The sequence below is a fragment of the Onychomys torridus genome, chromosome 6, assembly GCF_903995425.1.
Source record: "Onychomys torridus chromosome 6, mOncTor1.1, whole genome shotgun sequence".
Classification (NCBI taxonomy): domain Eukaryota; kingdom Metazoa; phylum Chordata; class Mammalia; order Rodentia; family Cricetidae; genus Onychomys; species Onychomys torridus.
The window spans coordinates 71,141,340-71,160,949 of NC_050448.1; the positions used below are offsets into that span (position 1 = coordinate 71,141,340).

The 19,610-nt window shown below is 43.8% G+C and overlaps 1 protein-coding gene and 1 pseudogene across 2 annotated transcripts; one reads left to right on the forward strand and one right to left on the reverse strand.

The window, feature by feature from the left end:
* Positions 1-672: 672 nt before the first annotated feature.
* On the reverse strand, positions 673-11,305 carry Fcgr1a (Fc fragment of IgG receptor Ia). 2 transcript variants are annotated; one of them, XM_036190549.1, is made up of 6 exons: positions 11,093-11,305; positions 10,787-10,807; positions 9,456-9,713; positions 4,329-4,442; positions 3,147-3,431; positions 673-1,082 (listed from the first exon to the last, which is right to left on the reverse strand). In XM_036190549.1, the coding sequence occupies exons 1-6, from the start codon at positions 11,121-11,123 to the stop codon at positions 748-750; spliced, it is 1,044 nt and encodes a 347-aa protein (XP_036046442.1). In that variant the 5' UTR covers positions 11,124-11,305; the 3' UTR covers positions 673-747. The 2 variants fall into 2 exon arrangements, with proteins under 2 accessions (XP_036046442.1, XP_036046441.1); XM_036190548.1 differs by having other exon boundaries at positions 4,329-4,580.
* LOC118585705 lies at positions 2,043-2,365 on the forward strand (annotated as a pseudogene).
* Positions 11,306-19,610: the final 8,305 nt, after the last annotated feature.

Consider the following 19,610-nt stretch of genomic DNA (forward strand, 5'->3'; position numbering starts at 1 on the left):
CACTAGTTAACCATAGAGGCCAGGCAGTGGTGGCTCACGTCTTTAATCCTAGCACTTGGGAGGAGGGAACAGGAAGATCAGAAGGAGTTCAAGGTCACCCTTGGCAACTTGAGATTGAACCAGTCTAAAAGAAAAACAAAGCCAGGCAGTGGAGGCTCACGCCTTTAATCCTAGCACTAGGGAGGTGGAGACAGGATCTTGACCCTCCCATTGGGTCTGAGGATTTGTAGAGGTGAGAAGTTCCTAGTGACTGCTACTCCGCTTTCTCTGGTTTTTCAGCTTTCACCCTCACTATCTGACTCTAGGTTTTTATTGTTAAGACTAATTAGGATCCCACTTCAGGTTGTTTTCCTGTGGGACTCACTTCCTGCTATCCCATTTCTTGGCTCTCTAAGGCCAACCATCATGTACACTCAACAAAACCCTGCTATGACTCGACTACACATTTTGCAAGCATCCTTTAGAGTAGGTCTCCTTTCAAACTTCTGATTACCAAGTTCGTCTCAGCCAAAGTCAGCTTATATATTTGCTTTATTTAAGAATCACATGCCAAGCCGGGTGGCGGTGGTGGTGCACACCTTTAATCCCAGCACTTGGGAAGCAGAGCCAGGCAGATCTCTGTGAGTTCAAGGCCAGCCTGGTCTACAGAGTGAGATCCAGGACAGGCACCAAAACTACACGGAGAAACCCTGTCTCGAAAAAAACATAAAAGAAAAAGTCACATGCCATGGTCCTCCAGGCTCCATGTCAGTCAATTTGTGGAAGTTTGTGCCCCCGCGCTGCCACAGAGAGGAGGGTGTCGGGCTGCCCAGGTCTCCAGTCGCTCACTGAGCTGCTCAGCACTTTGGCTATGGTCTGTCTTGCAATGTCTCTTTCTTCTTTAGACACGTCATCACTTCTAACTTGCTGAGAGGAAGTTTCTTTCTTCCCCTGATCAGAAAGGACTTCTAAATTGTAGTTTTTCTTTTTTTTTTGCAATTTTTTATGTATTTTTACACAGAGAGCTGTGTCCACCAAAAGTATTACTCCCATTGACAGATAGAAAAGGATGTGAAACCAGACAGGGCCTGATGACTGGAGACCTGAAAGAGAAAAAAATCCTTTAGACATCAGAGCAATCCAGCCAAGCTATGTCTAGAAGACTTTTGAAGGCTGTCTGTCTGAGAGATACAGTTAGGGGACAAGAAACTTCCAGCAGCTCCAGACGGGCCCTAAAAGTGGAGCAGGCTCCTTGAGAATGTCACATTGTCCTGGACCTCAGAGATATTTCGGAATCTTTAATGCTTGAAGCAGGTTTCAAGATTCTTCCCTGACAGAACCAGTTCCTTGGTTCTAGAACTCATGAACCCTCCAATTTAGTCAGGTACTAAAGGCAGGAGAGTATATTGTCTATGAAGGCAACTGTAAAGCTGTCATGTGACTCCATCATCAAAGCACACACCCTTGTCCTAGTTAGTTTTATGTCTAGTTGACACAGCTAGAGTCATCTGAAAGGAGGGAGCCTCAACTGAGAAGATGCCTCCATAAGATCCAGCTCTGTGACATTTTCTTAATTAGTGATGGATGGAGGAGGGCACAGCCCATTGTGGGTGGTGCCATCCCTGGACTGCTGGTCCTGGGTTCTATAAGAAAGCGGGCTGAGCAAGCCATGAGGAACAAGCCAGTAAGCAGCACCCCTCCATGGCCTCTGCATCAGCTCCTGCCTCCAGGTTCCTGCCCTGCTTGAGTTTCTGTCCTGTCTTCCTCAATGATGAACAGTGTTGTGTAAATGTAAGGCAAATAAGCCCTTTCCTCCCCTTTTTTTCTCATTTCATCACAGCAATAGAAACCCTAAGACGCCCTAACATCTTCTGTAGTAGGTGAGTGGGCGCAGTAGCAAAGGGAAGATGAGGAAGAGCTGCAGGGAGGGGAGACAGGAAATGAAGGGAACAAACAGGAAGGAGGAAGAACAAGAGGAGGAAAGAAGGGGATAAAGAAAGGAAAAAGTGAGAGACGTCCGTCTTCGAGTCATAGGGATTGTGGTGTTGATCACCTGGGAGTGAAATAAAAATGGATGATGTGGAGAAAGGCAAGAAGATTTTTGTTCAGAAGTGTGCCCAGTGCCACACCGTGGGAAAGGGAGGCAAGCATAAGACGGGACCAAATCTCCATGTCTGTTTGGGAGGAAGCCAGATCAGGCCGCTGGATTCTTGTACACAGACGCCAACAAGAGCAAAGGCATCACCTGGGGAGAGGACACCCTGGAGGAGTATTTGAGAATCCCAAAAAGTACATCCCTGGAACAAAAATGATCTTCGCTGGAATTAAGAAGAAGGGAGAAAGGGCAGACCTAATAGCTTATCTTTAAAAGGCTACTAATGAGTAATTCTACTGCCTTATTTATTACAAAACAAATGTCTCATGGCTTTTAATGTGTACCATAATTTAATTCATACATCAAAAGTCAGATCATGAATGGCAAACAATGTTTTTGTTGGGACGGTCCTGATTTAAGTACAACTGACTTGTAGTAAAGTGGATATGATCTTTTTTTAAAAATAACTGTTCCAGTCACATACTATCATAGCTCTCTCCCTTTCTCAAGATCAGATTGGACTTACTAAAGTTGTACTTTCCACAAAGGTGGGGTCTCACCTCAAACCTATTGAATGGTTTTATACTTAAATGTATATAACTAGGCATATGAATATGTTTAAACACTGGGAAATTTCTGTCACTCTCTCAGAAACAGGAAGACTCACCTGTGTTTCAGTTTGTGTTCACTGGCCTGTTACAGGCAATGGAGTGTCAGGAAGCAACTATCTACTCTAGACTTGATGATGTCATTTTCATTAGAATTCCCTGTCACAGGATGCTGCCTTTACCATGGAAAGGCACTTACTGTGATCTATGTATAATATCAAATAAAGAGTATTAAAGAGTATTTACCACTTCTAAAAAGAGAAAGAAAGGAAGGGAGGGAGGGAGGGAGGGAGGGAGGGAGGGAGGGAGGGAGGAAGGAAGGAAAAAGTGACAGACAGGAAAAGGTGAGCGGAAATTCAGGGAAGAGTGGAGGAAAACAGCGCAGTTCTGAACGAAGCACGGAGCTGCTCGTGAACTGCTCCCTTCCGGCTGGCGACATCAGCCCCCACGTCCCTCCAACTCACCACGTATTCGAAGCTCCAACTCAGGGCTGTGCTTAAGGATACTGCCATCTGCTGTGGCTACCTCACACCAGTACAATCCAGAGTCTTCTCTTCCAGCACTTGGTATGTGGTACTCTGAGGATGTGTTCCTCTCCTCCAGGATCTTGCTGCCCACGTAGAAGGAGAAGAAGAGCTGCAAGCCAGGGCGCTGCAGGAGCAATTTTGTCTCACAGCTCAGGGTGACCAGACTCCCCTCCAGGATGGGAGACGACAAGGTCGCTCTCAGCACTGGAGCTGCAAATAGCTCTGAAGAGAAAGTTGAAGGGACAGAGGTGTCCTGTTCAATGTCAGTGGCCTTTTCATGAGATTCCCCTTTGTGAATCTTGCCCCAAGAGAATGAGTTTCCCTCATTTCCAAGAGAGAGGCCTATTTTCTAATAGACATGACTGGTCACTAGCTGAGGGGCTTCCCAATTACACTGTGCACTCTCCCCTCCATTTATTAGGAAACCATGAACCTCCATGGCAGTAACCCAGAGTCAACACTAACAGGCACTTGCCAGCTAAAACATTCATTAGTTGTGCTATTCAAAAGATAAGCTGGGACAGTAATTTCTTCCCCACAAAAATGAGCTTTTTTTTTTTTTTTTTTTTTTGCAAAGGAATAACTAGCCAGTGCGTTTGCGCACTAAGAAGGTAAGCCATAGAAAGAGTTATAAAGACCTCATGCAAACTGGACAGAGGAAACTGTTTCGATTACAGAAGCTTAAGAGAAGGGAGTTCAGAGAGGCTCTGTATCCCTGACACATAAATGGAAAGTAAATCCAATTCCTAATGTCTTTCTGGCTTCTGTGGAATTTCTATGGAAATGTCATGAGGTTTGACTGGATTATTTTCTAGTAACTCTGGCTACCTTGAATGAGTGAGTCTCTGGCCTTCACAGCTAAATAAACAGACGCAGTGTGCAGTTCTATCCCTGACTGACATGCGCCCCGTGATCACTGACGGGCCATTGTGGGTGCTGAAAAGAGTGATGGGTGAAGGCGCCCGAGGCCTCGGCTGCTGTTCTGGCCCAGGCAGTGGTGCTTGGTGGCCTTTGGGGAGGCTGTTTGCCTCCCTGGAACTTAGTTTCCTCCTTTGTAAGTTAGGTGAGGACTTTAATGCTTTGTGGTGGTTTTTCTGGTCCTTCCTTCTAGACCGATACCTTTCACGGTGACAGGCATTCCGGCAGATGTGTAGCGCTGGCTTCTTCCCATGCCTGAGCAGTGATAGATACCATTGTGACTCATGGTGCTTTTCAGAATGGTGACCTCCGAATCTCGAGAAAAGAGAAAGGATTTTCCATTTCGATAGAAAATCACTTTGTACACCAGCTTGTTCTGCCAGCTGTGACACCTCAAGGTCAAAGGTTCTCCTTCTGTGAGGACTCTGCGGGAGGCCTGGAGTAGCAGCCAACCTGAAAGGTGAGGGCTCACAGTGTTTGCATGCACAGAGGAAGTCCAAGGAGGTCAAATCTTGGCCCTGCAGACTTTTATATCTTATACTATTTGCACATTCCAACCTCAGTCTCTGTTGTGGCCCACACCTGAGTCCCACTCTCAAATCTCTTCAGCTTTGTTAGAAAAAAAAGCAACCTTTCCCAGCAGCTGTGCACACCACCCATCATCCTTTCCCAGCAGCTGTGCACACCACCCATCATCCTTTCCCAGCAGCTGTGCACACCACCACCTCATCATCCTTTCCCAGCAGCTGTGCACACCACCCATCATCCTTTCCCAGCAGCTGTGCACACCACCACCTCATCATCCTTTCCCAGCAGCTGTGCACACCACCCATCATCCTTTCCCAGCAGCTGTGCACACCACCCCATCATCCTTTCCCAGCAGCTGTGCACACCACCACCTCATCATCCTTTCCCAGCAGCTGTGCACACCACCCATCATCCTTTCCCAGCAGCTGTGCACACCACCCCATCATCCTTTCCCAGCAGCTGTGCACACCACCACCTCATCATCCTTTCCCAGCAGCTGTGCACACCACCCCATCATCCTTTCCCAGCAGCTATGCACATAGATAATGAGTATGCAATCCACTGCAGTGTGTGGCAGAGTCTGTGGTCTCAGACGCTGCCACATTTCTTATAAATACAATTAAGACCTGAAACTTAATCTCACACTGCCCAGACACACTGATGTCTTTGCTTTATGTCTGAAACACAGTAGAAGATTTTGATATATCTCCATATGAAATTAATTGAAACACGAATAAGAAAAACTTACACACTGGAATTAGCCAGACTCAAGGTCTGTAATTCTCAGTGGACTTTTGTACAGTTAGAACAGCCATTTAGGAGGGAAGATGTGGAGCTTCACATAGGGTTTGTTGCTATGGAGTATATTTTTATGCACTTATCTATCACCAAAATTGAAAACTCCATGACAGAGATAGACCTAGAAAAGCAATTAGCTGTGTCCTCTTTCCTGACACGTGTCCCTTACCTGTAATCTGTCCTTCCTTGTCCTCTAATGTCCCTTTCTGGTTCTCTTTCCTTACGTTGTACTGTACCAAATGTATATTTGTTTACATATATTTTTGGCTAGCTTCTACATATGATGAAAAATGTGGGGTTTTTTTTTTACCCTAAGTGGGGATATTTCATATCAAAACATGAGATACAGCTTTTAGCTGTATCATATGATATAGACATAGTGTACTAACTTCCTATTCAAACATCACCCCTCAATTCACTGCCTTGAGTAGGAAAGTGACCCTCATTCCGATCACATGACTAGAACTTGGATCCACCAACTAGCTGTATTTTCTTGGTCCTGGGGTCTCTACTGGGTTTGTTTGGTTTTTTGTTTGTTTGTTTGTTTTTTGTTTTGTTTTTTCTCTGCCACTTAATGACTTAAAAGGCAGGAAAAATCTTGAGTGCAACAGATAGCAGCAGGGAAATTCTTGAACACGGCAAGACAGCACTAGCTGGTGAAAAGCGCTATTATCAGAGGTGAGGAAATGCACACAGAAGGGCACAGAGACCCTCTGCACACACAGACCCTCTGCACACACAGAGACCCTCTGCACACACAGAGACCCTCTGCACACACAGACCCTCTGCACACACCTCTGCACACACAGAGACCCTCTGCACACACAGACCCTCTGCACACACAGAGACCCTCTGCACACACAGACCCTCTGCACACACCTCTGCACACACAGAGACCCTCTGCACACACAGACCCTCTGCACACACCTCTGCACACACAGACCCTCTGCACACACCTCTGCACACACAGACCCTCTGCACACACAGACCCTCTGCACACACCTCTACACACACACAGACCCTCTGCACACACCTCTACACACACAGACCCTCTGCACACACCTCTACACACAGAGACCCTCTGCACACACAGACCCTCTGCACACACCTCTACACACAGAGAGACCCTCCAGGCCTACTTTTTTAAGCTGCCAGGATTTCGTCTCATATCAGGAGGGTGAGGAAGAAGCCGGCCATCTTGGAAGTTTGCTCCCTTTATTCCCTAGGCAGCCCCTCTCTCTCTGCCTCCCAGGGAATATCTAACACCCAGTGTCTCAGAATCCCCAGACTGACTGAAAGTGACTGAACATTGATGTAACCATGGCAAACCATTTTATAAATAGGACAGAGAGAGCAGTAGCCAGAATTAGATGATTGTCAAGAACTTTTGTTCATTTGTGGGGGCCGCAGAGAAATTCCCAGCACTTGAGAAACCCAGAATAGATAAAGAATTCCTTTGCGTTAGTGGGGTGGGGAGAAGGAGAAACTACTCAGCAGTTAAGAGTGGTTGCTGGGCATCTAGAGCAGTGGTTCTCCACCTGGGGGTCGCGACCCCTTTGGCAAACCTCTATCTCCAAAAAAAATTTACATTATGATTCATAACAGTAGCAAAATTACATTTATGGAGTATCAATGAAAATAACTATGGTTAGAGGGTCACCACAGCATGAGGAACAGTATTGAAGGGTCCAGCACTGGGAAGGTTGAGAACCCCTGCTCTAGAGGGCCTGAGTTCAGTTCCCAGAACCGCCAGTGACTCCAGTTCCAGGAGGTCCAACAACCTCTTCTGGCTGTCAAGGGTGGGTACCTACACACATGGCATACAGACAGACAGACAGACAGACACACACACACACACACACACACACACACACATAAAAATAAAAAACAAAAACATTGGCTGAACGACTCATCAGATACCTTATAAAGGCTTTATAAAGACAAGTAATAAACACATTAAAAGTGGTCAATACCACAGTCACCAAAGAAATATAAATGAAAACTACAATGTGCAGCCGCTATACACAGTCGGAACAACACAACACACACACACACACACACACACACACACACACACACAAGCTGCTGTTGATGAAGTTAGAGATGTGCTGGCATAAATTTTGGACAAAGATAAAATATTAGAGTCTGAGGGGGTTTTTGTTTTGTTTTACTTTGTTTTTTTGTTTTGGTTTTTGGAGACAGGGTTTCTTTGTAGCTTTTTGGGCCTGTCCTGGAACTCACTCTGTAGCCCAGGCTGGCCTTGAACTCACAAAGATCGGCCTGCCTCTGCCTCCTGAGTGCTGGGATTAAAGATGTGAGCTACCACTGCTTGGTTGAGTCTGAGATTTTTCTTGATACATAGTATCCCAAACTGGTCCAGCAGGAGTGCTATGGGTGTGGGGCAAGCCCCAGGAAAATGTAATAGAATTCAGCTAGTGTCACAAAAGCTACTACTTGGGAGGTAAGCAAACCCAGGACAAACATGGTATGTACTCACTCATAAGTGGATTCTAGATATAAAGCAAAACAATCAGACTGCAACCCACAGATCCAGGGAGGCTACATAGCAGGGGGGACCCTAGGATGACTGTGGCTTATAATAAGTTTTGGTTTTACTCAATCACTGGGTAGGCCTCAGTGAAACATTTCACTATTAGGATAATAATTTGTGCTGTATCAAGCTGATAATAGAATAAATAAATAAATACATACATACATACATACATATATAAATACATAAATAAATACACAAGCAAGCTACTACTTGGAAAAGTCGAGGACTTTTCCAAAGGTCAAGTAATGGCTTAAGAAGTCTTGGTGATATTTTAGCTTTTGTATATATATTAGCTGGTTCCCACAGTGATTTTCTTGTAATGCTATGTGTGCTTCCAAGAACTCCTAACAGTGTATCAAGCATCCAAGGCCAATCTCCTAAACCTTATAAGGTAACACCTTAATGGAAAGACACCTGCTCCCTAGGTCAGGCAGATAGCCTTATTTCTTGTGCAATCTGAGACCCTTGTTTTCTATTACTAACATTATAGACTCCTAACTTCTCACCTAACTACTTCTAGGAATGTAGACTGAGCACACAGATCCTCTTCTTGGTATACTAATGGATCATCAGCTCTCAGTTGACCTCCTCTTTACCACTTCCCTTTGGGGTTATAAAAGAAAGCCTGGTGGTCACTGCCTGAGGGAAACTCTTACCTGCCTTTATGACCCTGAAGGAAATCAAGCCTGGTGACCTGGATGGAGGAGGAGGACTGGGTTTATAACTGGATTCCTGAGAGACTTGGAGAGAACTGAGAGAATAAGGAGACTGAGAGGGAAAAAGAGAACAGAAGAACTGGATGGCTAAGAACTGGAGAGGAACAGACTAGATGGAAGAACTAGATTGAAGAGAGACTAGAGGAACAAAATGGAAGATGAGGAAGAGCCAGATGGGGAAGAACAAGATGAGGAAGAAGGAGATGGGAGAGAAGAGATGGGAGAGGAGCTAAGATGGGAAGCAACTAGATGGATGAGAACCTAGAAGGGGCAGAACTAAAATGAGGGAATTAAGATAGAACTTAGAGGACAGCAGATAATGTAGAAAGAAATCAGGCAAGAAAGGAGCTAGGCATGAGAACAGAATAGAAGCTATGTGGAGAGAGAACCGACTCAGAAGATTAAAGAATATGGACTAAGGAGTTTCATGTATATAGATACATTTCATTTCATCAAAGATTAATTGTCAGCTGGTTGTAGATTCTTCCTGGACCCTGGAAGGGGATATCGAGGGGCTGGATCCCCTTAGTCCCCGATATGGGTGTGTAGGGCCTTGATGTGATGTTTTAATTATACTGACTTGATTTGACCTGCTGGGTCCTTAGAGCTGATCCGTTCACTCAGATAATGTCTCACATACATTCTCAGAGAGAAAGAGAAACAGAGAGACTCTGGCACCCCCACAAAGGGAGACCTGGGGATCCCCAGCCCTCCTGCCCATGCCATGCTTACTTTGGTGGATTTCCAACTGTACAGGGTCACTTGGCATTGAGAGACCAGTCCGGCACCTGTAGTCGCCACTGTCCTTGAAAGTGGCCTTAGTGATACTGTATCTAGGTGTGGAGATCTGAATGAGTGTGCTGTTGATAAACCACTGTGTGGAACTGTCTCCAGGCAGGTGAAGCCCCTCACACCATAAAGTGACATTTTCCTTCTGGAAAATACTGACCCATGGAGGCTGCAAGGTGATCACAGCCTTTGTGACATTGGCTGTAGGAAAAAGAATAACATCAGAGAAAACCCTTAGCAAGGATAAAGCAAGAACTGTGAGTGATTGGTCAAGGATCACTAACATAAGGACAAATGTTTAGTTTGAAACAATTAGCAAGTGGAAACCCAGGAAGCTAGCCAGTCTTCAATGCCCAGACTGCTGTGGGAGCTTTTCTGGGTTATTTGATCCCAATCCAGGTGTTAGGATTTGAGTGCTGGTGATGAAATCACTGGTGTTAATACAGGGGGGTTTCAACCCAGAGCAAACTGCCTTGAGATAGTTTCCCTATACTCAGTGCTAGGTTGTCTTTTTGGGGGAAGCACCTCCATCCACTTCTTTATTGGAAACTGAGGCTCAAACCCTTGAATTCTTCCTATCTGAGGAGAAAAACCTCTCTTGTTTTCTTATAAAAGGGACAGGTTTGGGGGGTACGAGAAAAACCAGCCCATCAGGACTGCTTCTGGCTTCCCACAATTCTGTGCTTTTCTGAGCTCACTATGCCAATGGTTCTCAACCTATGGGCTGTGACCCCCCTTTGGAGTTTGAATGATTCCTTCACAATGGTCACCTAAGACCATCAGAAAACACATATGTTTACATCACAATTCATAACAGTAGCAAAATTACAGTTATGAAGTTGCAACAAAAATAATTTTATGGTTGGGGGTCATCAAACATGAGGAACTGGGGTTTGGGGATTTAGCTCAGTGGTAGAGCACTTGCCTAGCAAGTGCAAGGCCCAGGTTCGATCCTCAGCTCCAAAAAAAAAAAAAAAAAAAAAAAAAAAAAAAAAGAATGCCAAACAGGAGGAACTGTAGTGAAGGGTCACAGCATCAGGAAGGGTGAGAACCACTGGGCTAAGAATTTAGCTCAGCAGCCAGGGCTCACTCAGAAAACCTTGGACAGCAACCTTAAAAACCATTTTTGTAGAAACGGCACTCCAAATGCAGAGCCGGTAACTAAGAAATCTTTCTCTTGCCTGCCTTCCCGTGTTCTTCCCTCCAGGCTAGCGGAACCCACCCTTGGAAAGCAGGAAAGCAGCAAATGAGAAGTTGACAGGGAGGTCACTCACCTACTTGTCCACCAGCTGGAACTGCAAGAGACCAGAGACACATATCAGGACCCAGGTGAAGTGTCTTGAGAGACTCTCCATCCCTCTTTCCCCAAATCAAGCCCCAGCAGACTGGAGGCTTACAGGCTTAATGTCACCAGAGGGTCCCTTCCATTCTTTGGAAATAAACACCAATAAACTATTGGATCATCGATACAGCAGCCTTTAGACGAGTTCTGGGCTAACATACCAAACGATGACAAAAAGTCTCGACTCACCATGGCCAGAAGCCAATTCCCCCGACAAGCCTCCCTGAGTCCAACTTACCCCAAAGGAGCAGGGTTGTTAGGAGCCACATGTCACCTCCAAGCTGGTAAAAATCTGTAATGTTAAGACATTGAAGAGGTTCTGCTAGGGGCTAGGAACCAAGATTGGAAAAGAGGAAGGAAGCCGCCTTTTCTGCTCATTTGCATTATGGCTGTGTTCCCTTTTCTGGGAAACACATCCTTAGTTCTTTGCTCCCCTCTGTAACAGGGTCTCCTGTAGCCCAGGTCGTCTTCAAATTTACTATGTAGCCACGGATGACTCTTGATCCTCCTGCCTCTACCTCCCAAGTCTAGGATTACAGCCTTGTGCCACCATGCCTAGCTACATACCCTCCCACCTCTCTCTCCAGGGACTTACTGACAGCCTGAAACTCATATGTAGACCAGGCTGGCCTTGAATTTCCAGAAGTCCACCTGCCTTTGCCTCCCAAGTGGTAAGATTTAAAAGGTGGACCCTTAGCCGGGCGGTGGTGGCACACGCCTTTAATCCCAGCACTCGGGAGGACAGAGCCAGGCGGATCTCTGTGAGTCTGAGGCCAGCCTGGTCTCCAAAGTGACTTCCAGGAAAGGCGCAAAGCCACACAGAGAAAGCCTGTCCCGAAAAAGGAAAAAAAAAAAAAGTGGACCCTTGTTCTCAGCTTTCCATCCCTGATTTTTTTTTTTTTCCAGAGCTGAGGCCCGAACCCAGGGCCTTGCGTTTACTAGGCAAGTGCTCTACCACTGAGCTAAATCCCCAACCCTGCACCCCTGATTTTTAAAGCATGCTGTCTCCATTCTCAGAGCCTGTAGACCATCTCTCTCTGTATTTTAAACTGTCTTTGGTTTGTTTGCTCATTTTGTTTTGTGAATGCTCAGAATCCCCTGGAAAGCTCATGCTTTAGTGACACTCCATTCTGAGTATTTTCCCCCTCTACTATTTATATTTCTTAAGGAACAGCTGTGATACAACTCTATTTTTAGATTGGTTCCCAGATTGGGTAATTTTGTCATTCGGATCCAGAAACTTCTTACATCAGACTCTCTGAGAGATATGGAAAGAGTCCCCCTAACACAAACTGGCCTCTGTTCGTCAAGGCACACAGGAAGAATCAACCATCTGTAGCAGTAAAAAGTGAAGTCAGTAATAAATAAGCCATCTTCCTAAAAGAAACTATGGACTTATAGCACTTAGGCTAAATCTAAGGAAATAAAATGCTTACTATAAATCTCATTACAAAGAAAATTAACTGAGACCAGTAGACAAGAATATCCCTAGGAAAAGAGGTTCAAGGTTCAAGTTAGGCGCTCTGTTGCCCCCAGTCAGAGTGGTGTCCTTAGAGAACTGTAAAGACCTAATGGTTCTAGGGTGCCGCGGACTGGATCTCAGCTAGACCACCAGACCGAGGGAGAACGGGGTGAAGGTACTCAGGATAAGTGGGATTCGGCGAGTGACAGACAGCCACAGACACGAGAGTATGTTGTGAAGCTGCTGCAATTTTACTCAGACCAAGTAGTGAATTTTATACAGTTACTTGAGGAAACACGGCAATCGGCCAGTAGGGCGATAGACATAGAATCAACAATGTAGTTACACACTTTTCTCAGAATGATTAACAGATCTCATGAGTATAGCCTTTACTTTTCTTTTGTGGTTCCTCATCCGGACAGAGAACATTACAGCCCTAGCTGTAGTTTTTCTTCTATACCTTTGTTCTGTATCAAAATTAAACCCTTTCCATCATTGTTTTAACCATGGTTTCATTTGTGTGAAAATATTTTAACCTTTGCCTGTGGGTGAGAAGGCACCAGGGGGGTCGGTACCTAGCTAATCTTTCCATGAACTGTAACTTATGCCATTCTGTTTTCATACCATGATGATTCACACATGGGTTCCCACGTACGTCATAAGCTCCCGTAAAAGGTAATGGCTCTAAATAATTATTATATCTAAGATTAAAGTTAGGGGGTTGCCACCATCGGCCCTTGATGAGAAACTTTATTTGTCCCTGAATAATTCTTGTAGGAATGGCTAATTCCTGTAACTGCTTCCTCGCAGCTGCTGTCGGCTGTGCGTGTGGATTGCCTATGAGTGCCTGTACCTTTATTTTCATTCTCTCTTTGCTAGAGTCTTTGTCCTTCTGAATCATAAGTTCTTTTTGCTCTAAATCATTCATGAATTCCTCCAAACTTTAGGGACCCTCTTGAACTGTTTGTCTAAGAGCTTGAATCATAGGTGGGGGTATTGAAGCCATTTTTGAGGGATCATTACTCTCTTTATGGGGCATATCAGGAACATTAAGAGTTAACTTCTTGGAATTAATACACAAAGAAACAACAATAATTACAGCTGCAAAGAGAAGAAGGCAGAGTGCCAGCCAGCCTCTGCAAGCAGATCTGCGTGGTTCCATGTAGCCTGGCACCTTGATTCGGGCAGATTGATGAGGGGTCGCCGGGGGCATAGACCCGAGGGCCGCGAGCCCCCCTTTCCCATATAACTACCTCATCCAAGGCATTTGTCACGAGGGCGACACCGTTGTGGGCGTGGCAGTTCCCCCTTTTTTGTTTTTAAGGTGGAAGGCATACAGGTCCTCATGCACATTGCCTAGAGATCTGGTTATTGTCCTTAAGAGACAAGGGAAAATCACAATAACACAAACTACAATTAAGGCAAGAATGCCTATGAAAATAAAATATTGAATCCAATCTAAGGGATTCATGGCCTTAAGGTCTTCTTGCAATCCTTGTGCTAAGACATTCAATGAGCCAGCTTGTATACGAGCTTGGCTCATGGCCGATATGTCCTTTTGAATGGCTTCTAAATCATGAGTGATGGAAGAATCCTTCCATACCCCCAACAAATGATGCTTAACTTTATCCCAATTCTCAGAGGAATTGTAAGGAAGTGGAGTCACACAAATAGCCTTGTATTCTTGATGACATCTAGTTTCCATAAGTTTTTTAATATTGGCAACATCTTGTCTTAAGGCTAACATTACTTCCTCTAATATATTAATCTTTGTTTTTAATTTTTTATCAATAATTGTTTGTTTAGATAATGTAAAGGAAATATTCTTATTCAAATCATTCACAAATTGAGCTGTATGAATCTCTTGAACCAGGGTGGTGGTAGCAATGGCAAAGGTAGTAATAATAGATATTAATGCTGCTATCCCTAATATCAATGCTGCAACAAATATTCTCAGCTTTATTAATTCATGAAGCTGTCTAAGTACCTGTAAAGCTGAATTATCATACCAAGTCATGTTATGTAATTGCACGGGCATCATTATAAAAGGTGGTCTTTTCACAATCATCATAATCTGCATTCCCTGTCTTTCCCTTGGTGAAATACAATTAGTGATAATGCATCCAAAGCAAGTTACATGATATGAGTTAGACCCAAGAGCAGAGATATTTACATGTGCAGCAGAGCCTAGCAGCAGAGCAAAAGGATAGGAAATACACGCTCTAACCACAATGGGAGATGAGGTAGTTTCTTTCGGTCGTTTTTGAGACACTGGGCCTGAAGCGGCAACAAGCCGAAACAAGTCTGGATGATTTTTTATTTTTCTGGAGGGGGTTCTAGCGACCCACACCGGCTCAACATACCCTAGTGAAAACCACCTAGTGATTTTTTCACCATGGCCCACAAATGTGTAATTATTAAACTTATCCTTATGCTTTGAGAGATAATCTTCATACTTCTTCTCTCCAGAAGAGGCAGAAAAATCCCAAATAAGCAATTTAGACAGTAAAGGATTGTAGGAGGAGGCTGCGTGAGGAAACCCACAACACAACCAAGTAGGAAAGGCAGTAATACCATCATCCCAAAATTGATTCTTATCCTCGATATTTAGTGATACAGGAATCAAGAGGCATAAAATTGACAGACTTAAAAGTTTCATTCATGGTGGGATGTCCCATAGTAAGTAGTTGAGTCTCCCAGATCCATCTAGGATCTCTTTTCTTACCAGTAGAGCAGGGGGGATCAGTTAAAAAGGTTCTGTAGCTGGTAGAGAGACACCCAGGAGGAGGTACTCCTTGCAGGGCGAAGCAAATTGGTAATGAATCTGAGCTTCCTGTAAAGTTTATAAATGAGGAAGCACTTGCCCTTTCATCTGAATCTTGGAAACCCCCGATAATTTTTGTCTGATTGCTCAATACCTTATAAGTCTCATCATCCAACCATCCCGCTACATGTAGAAGGGGAGGACGAGGAACATAAGCCCAATAAGTAGAATGATTGGTAGAGGCCGTAGTAGGCCCGACAGCAATCAAGGACAACATGGCTACAAATAGCATTTCTAAAGGAGGGTTAGAACATTGTTGAGAGGCAAGTGTTTTTGCTTCATTCGCCAGATGTTTTAGTTGGGTCCATGTTGGAGGCTTCTGCGGCTTTAGGGTCAGCCTTTTATATTTCCTGAGTCAGCTGAGCTGTTGCTAACTTCTCCTTTCGCTTTTGTAGATTTTTTGTGGCGCCAGCCTGATGAGCCTGTCTGGAATCCACATGGGTGATTTAGCATCCTGTGGAAAGATACAAGCATACCCTCGTCCCGACGTTATCAGGGAGTCGGGTCCTTTCCAGGATCCTGAAAGCAAGTCTCTCTACAGAACTTGTGGCATTGGTGATGCCATATCTTTTACTGCCCAATGCTTAAGAGCAGAGGAATTATTATTTGAGTCCATGTTTAAATGATTTAATACAAATAGAGAATGACTTAAAACATGATGGGGGGGACATATATGAGTTAGCATTTTGTAATCTTTTTACTTGTACTTTTAATGTCTGATGAGTTCTTTCTATGAGGGCCTGCCCCCGTGGGTTATAGGGAATCCCTGTCATGTGACTAATTCCCCATTGCACTAAAAATACCTCAAAAGATTTTGAGGTGTAGGCAGGTCTGTTGTCAGTTTTGATATGCATGGGTTTCCCCATGATCATGAAACATTGTACCAGATGCTGAATCACATCTTTTACTGCTTTTTCCTGATCTGACAGACTCGTGGACAAAATGAGAAAACATATCCACTGTTGCATGAACATACTTCATCTTCCCAAAGGAAGGAATATGGGTTACGTCCATCTGCCATAGTGCAAGAGGCTTCAATCCCCTAGGATTAACCCCCATTTTTATACTCTGATTTTGTGGAGGGCAATGAGCGCACTCCTTAACTATATGTCTAGCTTGTTCTCCAATTATCTGAAAAGCTTGTTTTAATGCATTAGCATTCTGATGATGCAGAGCATGACTTTCTTGTGCCTCTTGTACTGTAAGGAGATTAATTCTAGTTAATAAGTCAGCCATGCGATTATCATGGCTCAGGGGTTCTGGTAACCCTGTATGACCACGAATATGTCCTATAAAAAGTTTCTTTGTCCTTTGTCATAACAGAGCTTGTAGTTCCTTAAGCAGAGGCTTAATAGTAGAAGAACCTGTTAAACTCGCTGTTTTTATGGTGGGAAATAAATTAACCACATATTTTGAGTCTGTATAAAGATTAAGAGTCTGGGGAAAATGTCTAAGTGCAAGCAGCACTGCACGTATTTTCGCTTGTTGAGCTGTTGTCTGTGGTACAATTTCTATTAAAGGTTCTTTTCCTTTTGAGTATACCACAGATCTTTCATTTGTTGACCCATCTGTAAAAACCACAAAACCCTCTGTTAGGTGTTGATAAACACATATCTTTGGAAATATAAGAGGAACTTCTTTTATGAATTCAATAAGAGAGTCTTTGGGGTAATGAAAGGTGATTTGTCCTAGGTATCCCATTAAGGAGAGACAACAATCTTTTGATTTTTGTAATAAGAGTTCTAATTGTTCTTTATTATATGGTATGATTACAAAGGCTAGTTCCTTGCCAAACAATTCTCTAGACCTAATTTTGCCCTTATATATAAGTTGTGCACAAAGAGAGGGATAAGATGTAAGTACCTTCTTATGTGTGAGTGGTAGGTATAGCCATTCCAATACACCTTCCTGTCATAGGCAAGCTGTTGGAGTATAATCTGTGGCAAAAATAATTAAATTCCATGGAGTCAAATAGTCTATTTGATGTACTTTAGCTCTTTCTAAAGCCTGTTTTATATGTTTTAAAGCCTGTAAGGCTTCAGGAGTTAAGTGTCTTATTGACCTTGGGTGAGCTTTTCCATGTAATATTTGATACAGGGGGCTTAATTGTCCTGTTGTGATGTCTAAATATTTTCTTACCCAATTTACATTTCCTAACAATTTTTGAAAATCATTGAGGGTCTTTAATTTATCTACTCTGATAGATGCCTTTTGGGTTGTTATATAATTATCCCCTATCCATTGTCACAGATAATTAAGTGGCCTATTTTTTTGAATTTTTTTTGGAGCTATGACAAGGCCATAAGCTGTTTAACTACTAATTGTCTCTTTGAGAATTTTTTCTGTTGTATCTTTATTTTCATGAGTCAATAATATATCATCCATATAATGAATGATATATGCAGAGGGAAAAGTTTTTCTTATTGGTAAAAGGGCCATATCCACAAATTTTTGACATAATGAAGGGCTGTTTTTTTATTCCCTGGGGTAATATTTTCCAATGAAATCGTCTATAGGGTCTCTTAAAATTAACTGAGGGTATGCTAAAAGCAAATCTAGGGCAATCCTGAGGCTGTAATCTTATTGTAAAAAAGCAATCTTGTAGATCAATGACTATAATGTGCCAATCCTTCGGTATGGCCACAGGGGATGGGAGTCCTGGTTGTAGGTCCCCCATATCCTCTATTGTAGCATTTACTGCTCTTAAATCTTGTAATAGTCTCCATTTTTCAGATTATTTTTTATGACAAATACAGGAGTATTCCATGGGCTATTAGAGTCTTCTATATGCCCTTTTATTAATTGTTCTGATACCAGCTGTTCTAATGCCTGTATTTTTTCTTGTGTCAGGAGCCACTGACTAACCCATACAGGCTGATCAGACGTCCACTGTATAGAGTCTGTATAGAGATCCTTTGCAGTGGCCCCTATGTAAAATGCTGCTCCAGCTCACAACTTCATGTCACTAAATGCACATCAAGTGACTCCATTAAGTCTCTTCCCCATAGGGTAAATGGTAGAGAGGGTAGCACATAAGGTTGTATAAACCCTTCCTTACTGTCTGTTTGCCATTTTAAGAGCTTTGAACTCTGCATTACTCTGGAAGCCATTCCTAATCCCATAAGGGAGGATCCTGTTTTGTGTGTTGGCCAAGAGGAAGGCCAATCCTTTCCCGCTATGCAGGTTCTGTCAGCACATGTGTCCAAGAGTCCTTGGAAGCTCTTGCCATCCAGGGTGATTGTGTTAAAGGGTCGTTGTCCTAAATCTTGTATCCAATTGACTCCTTCTAAGGAGTCTGAGGAGCCAAACTGTCCTGACCCCCTATAGCTTTTCATAATAGGGTTAGGCATTTTTATGTAGGGGAGTAGAACAACCTGTGTAATTCTCTGTCCCTTGTGTAATTGAATGGTTTCTTTTAAGGGCCTGACCATCACTTTTATGGTGCCTAAGGTATCTGCATCTAGCACTCCAGGGAGGACTTCAAAGTTGGTAGCAGTATTAGAGCTTCTCCCCAAAATCAGTCCTACCGTTTGTGGTGGCAGGGTCCCTGTAATTTTTGTATCTATGACTGTTACCCCATCCCATAGGGACAGGAGCAAGTCCTGAGGACATGATATATCTAATCCAGCACTCTCTGGAGTAGCTCTAGGCAGTTTATGGACAGTGAATTCTGGCGCAGCAGGGTTTAACCCTGGTGTTAACTGTACTTCCTTTTGGACATTCCCCTTTTCTTTCTCAGGGCTAAGGGGAGCCCCGAAGCTAGTTTTTTGTCTGACTGTCAGGCTTAAGGGGGACTCCCCCTTTAGTGAATTTTGACTTATATTCATTTCTCCAGTGCTTCCCTTTTTTACATCGTGAGCAAATGCCAGGAGGAGCTCTTCCTCCTCTATTCTCAGAAGTTGGGCATTCCTTTTGCATATGCCCTCATTTTCCACACTTATAACAGGTCGGGGAGCTATCAGCCCCTCCTCTACTTATTTTCTTGACATAGGTGCTAAACTGTTGTCCTTTCATTGTTACAGCATAGGCCATTCCTTGCACTACAGCTGGTGAGGCATCCATGCATGCTTTTAAATTTGTCCTCCTTAGAGAGGTGCTGCCCCATGCTTACCTTCTGGATTACCTGTGCTTAACTGGTGAGCCTTTACTGGCGGGTCTGAAGAACCCTGACAAGAGCCGATCCCTACTTATGAATAAAAGAGAGAAAGGGGGAGAGAAATTACCTGTCCTTCAAGTCCCTGTTCGGGCGCCACCTGCCGCCGACTGGATCTCAGCTAGACCACCAGACTGAGGGAGAACGGGGTTGAAGGTACTCAGGATAAGTGGGATTCGGTGAGTGACAGACAGCCACAGACACGAGAGTATGTTGTGAAGCTGCTGCAATTTTACTCAGACCAAGCAGTGAATTTTATACAGTTACTTGAGGAAACACAGCAATCAGCCAGTAGGGTGATAGACATAGAATCAACA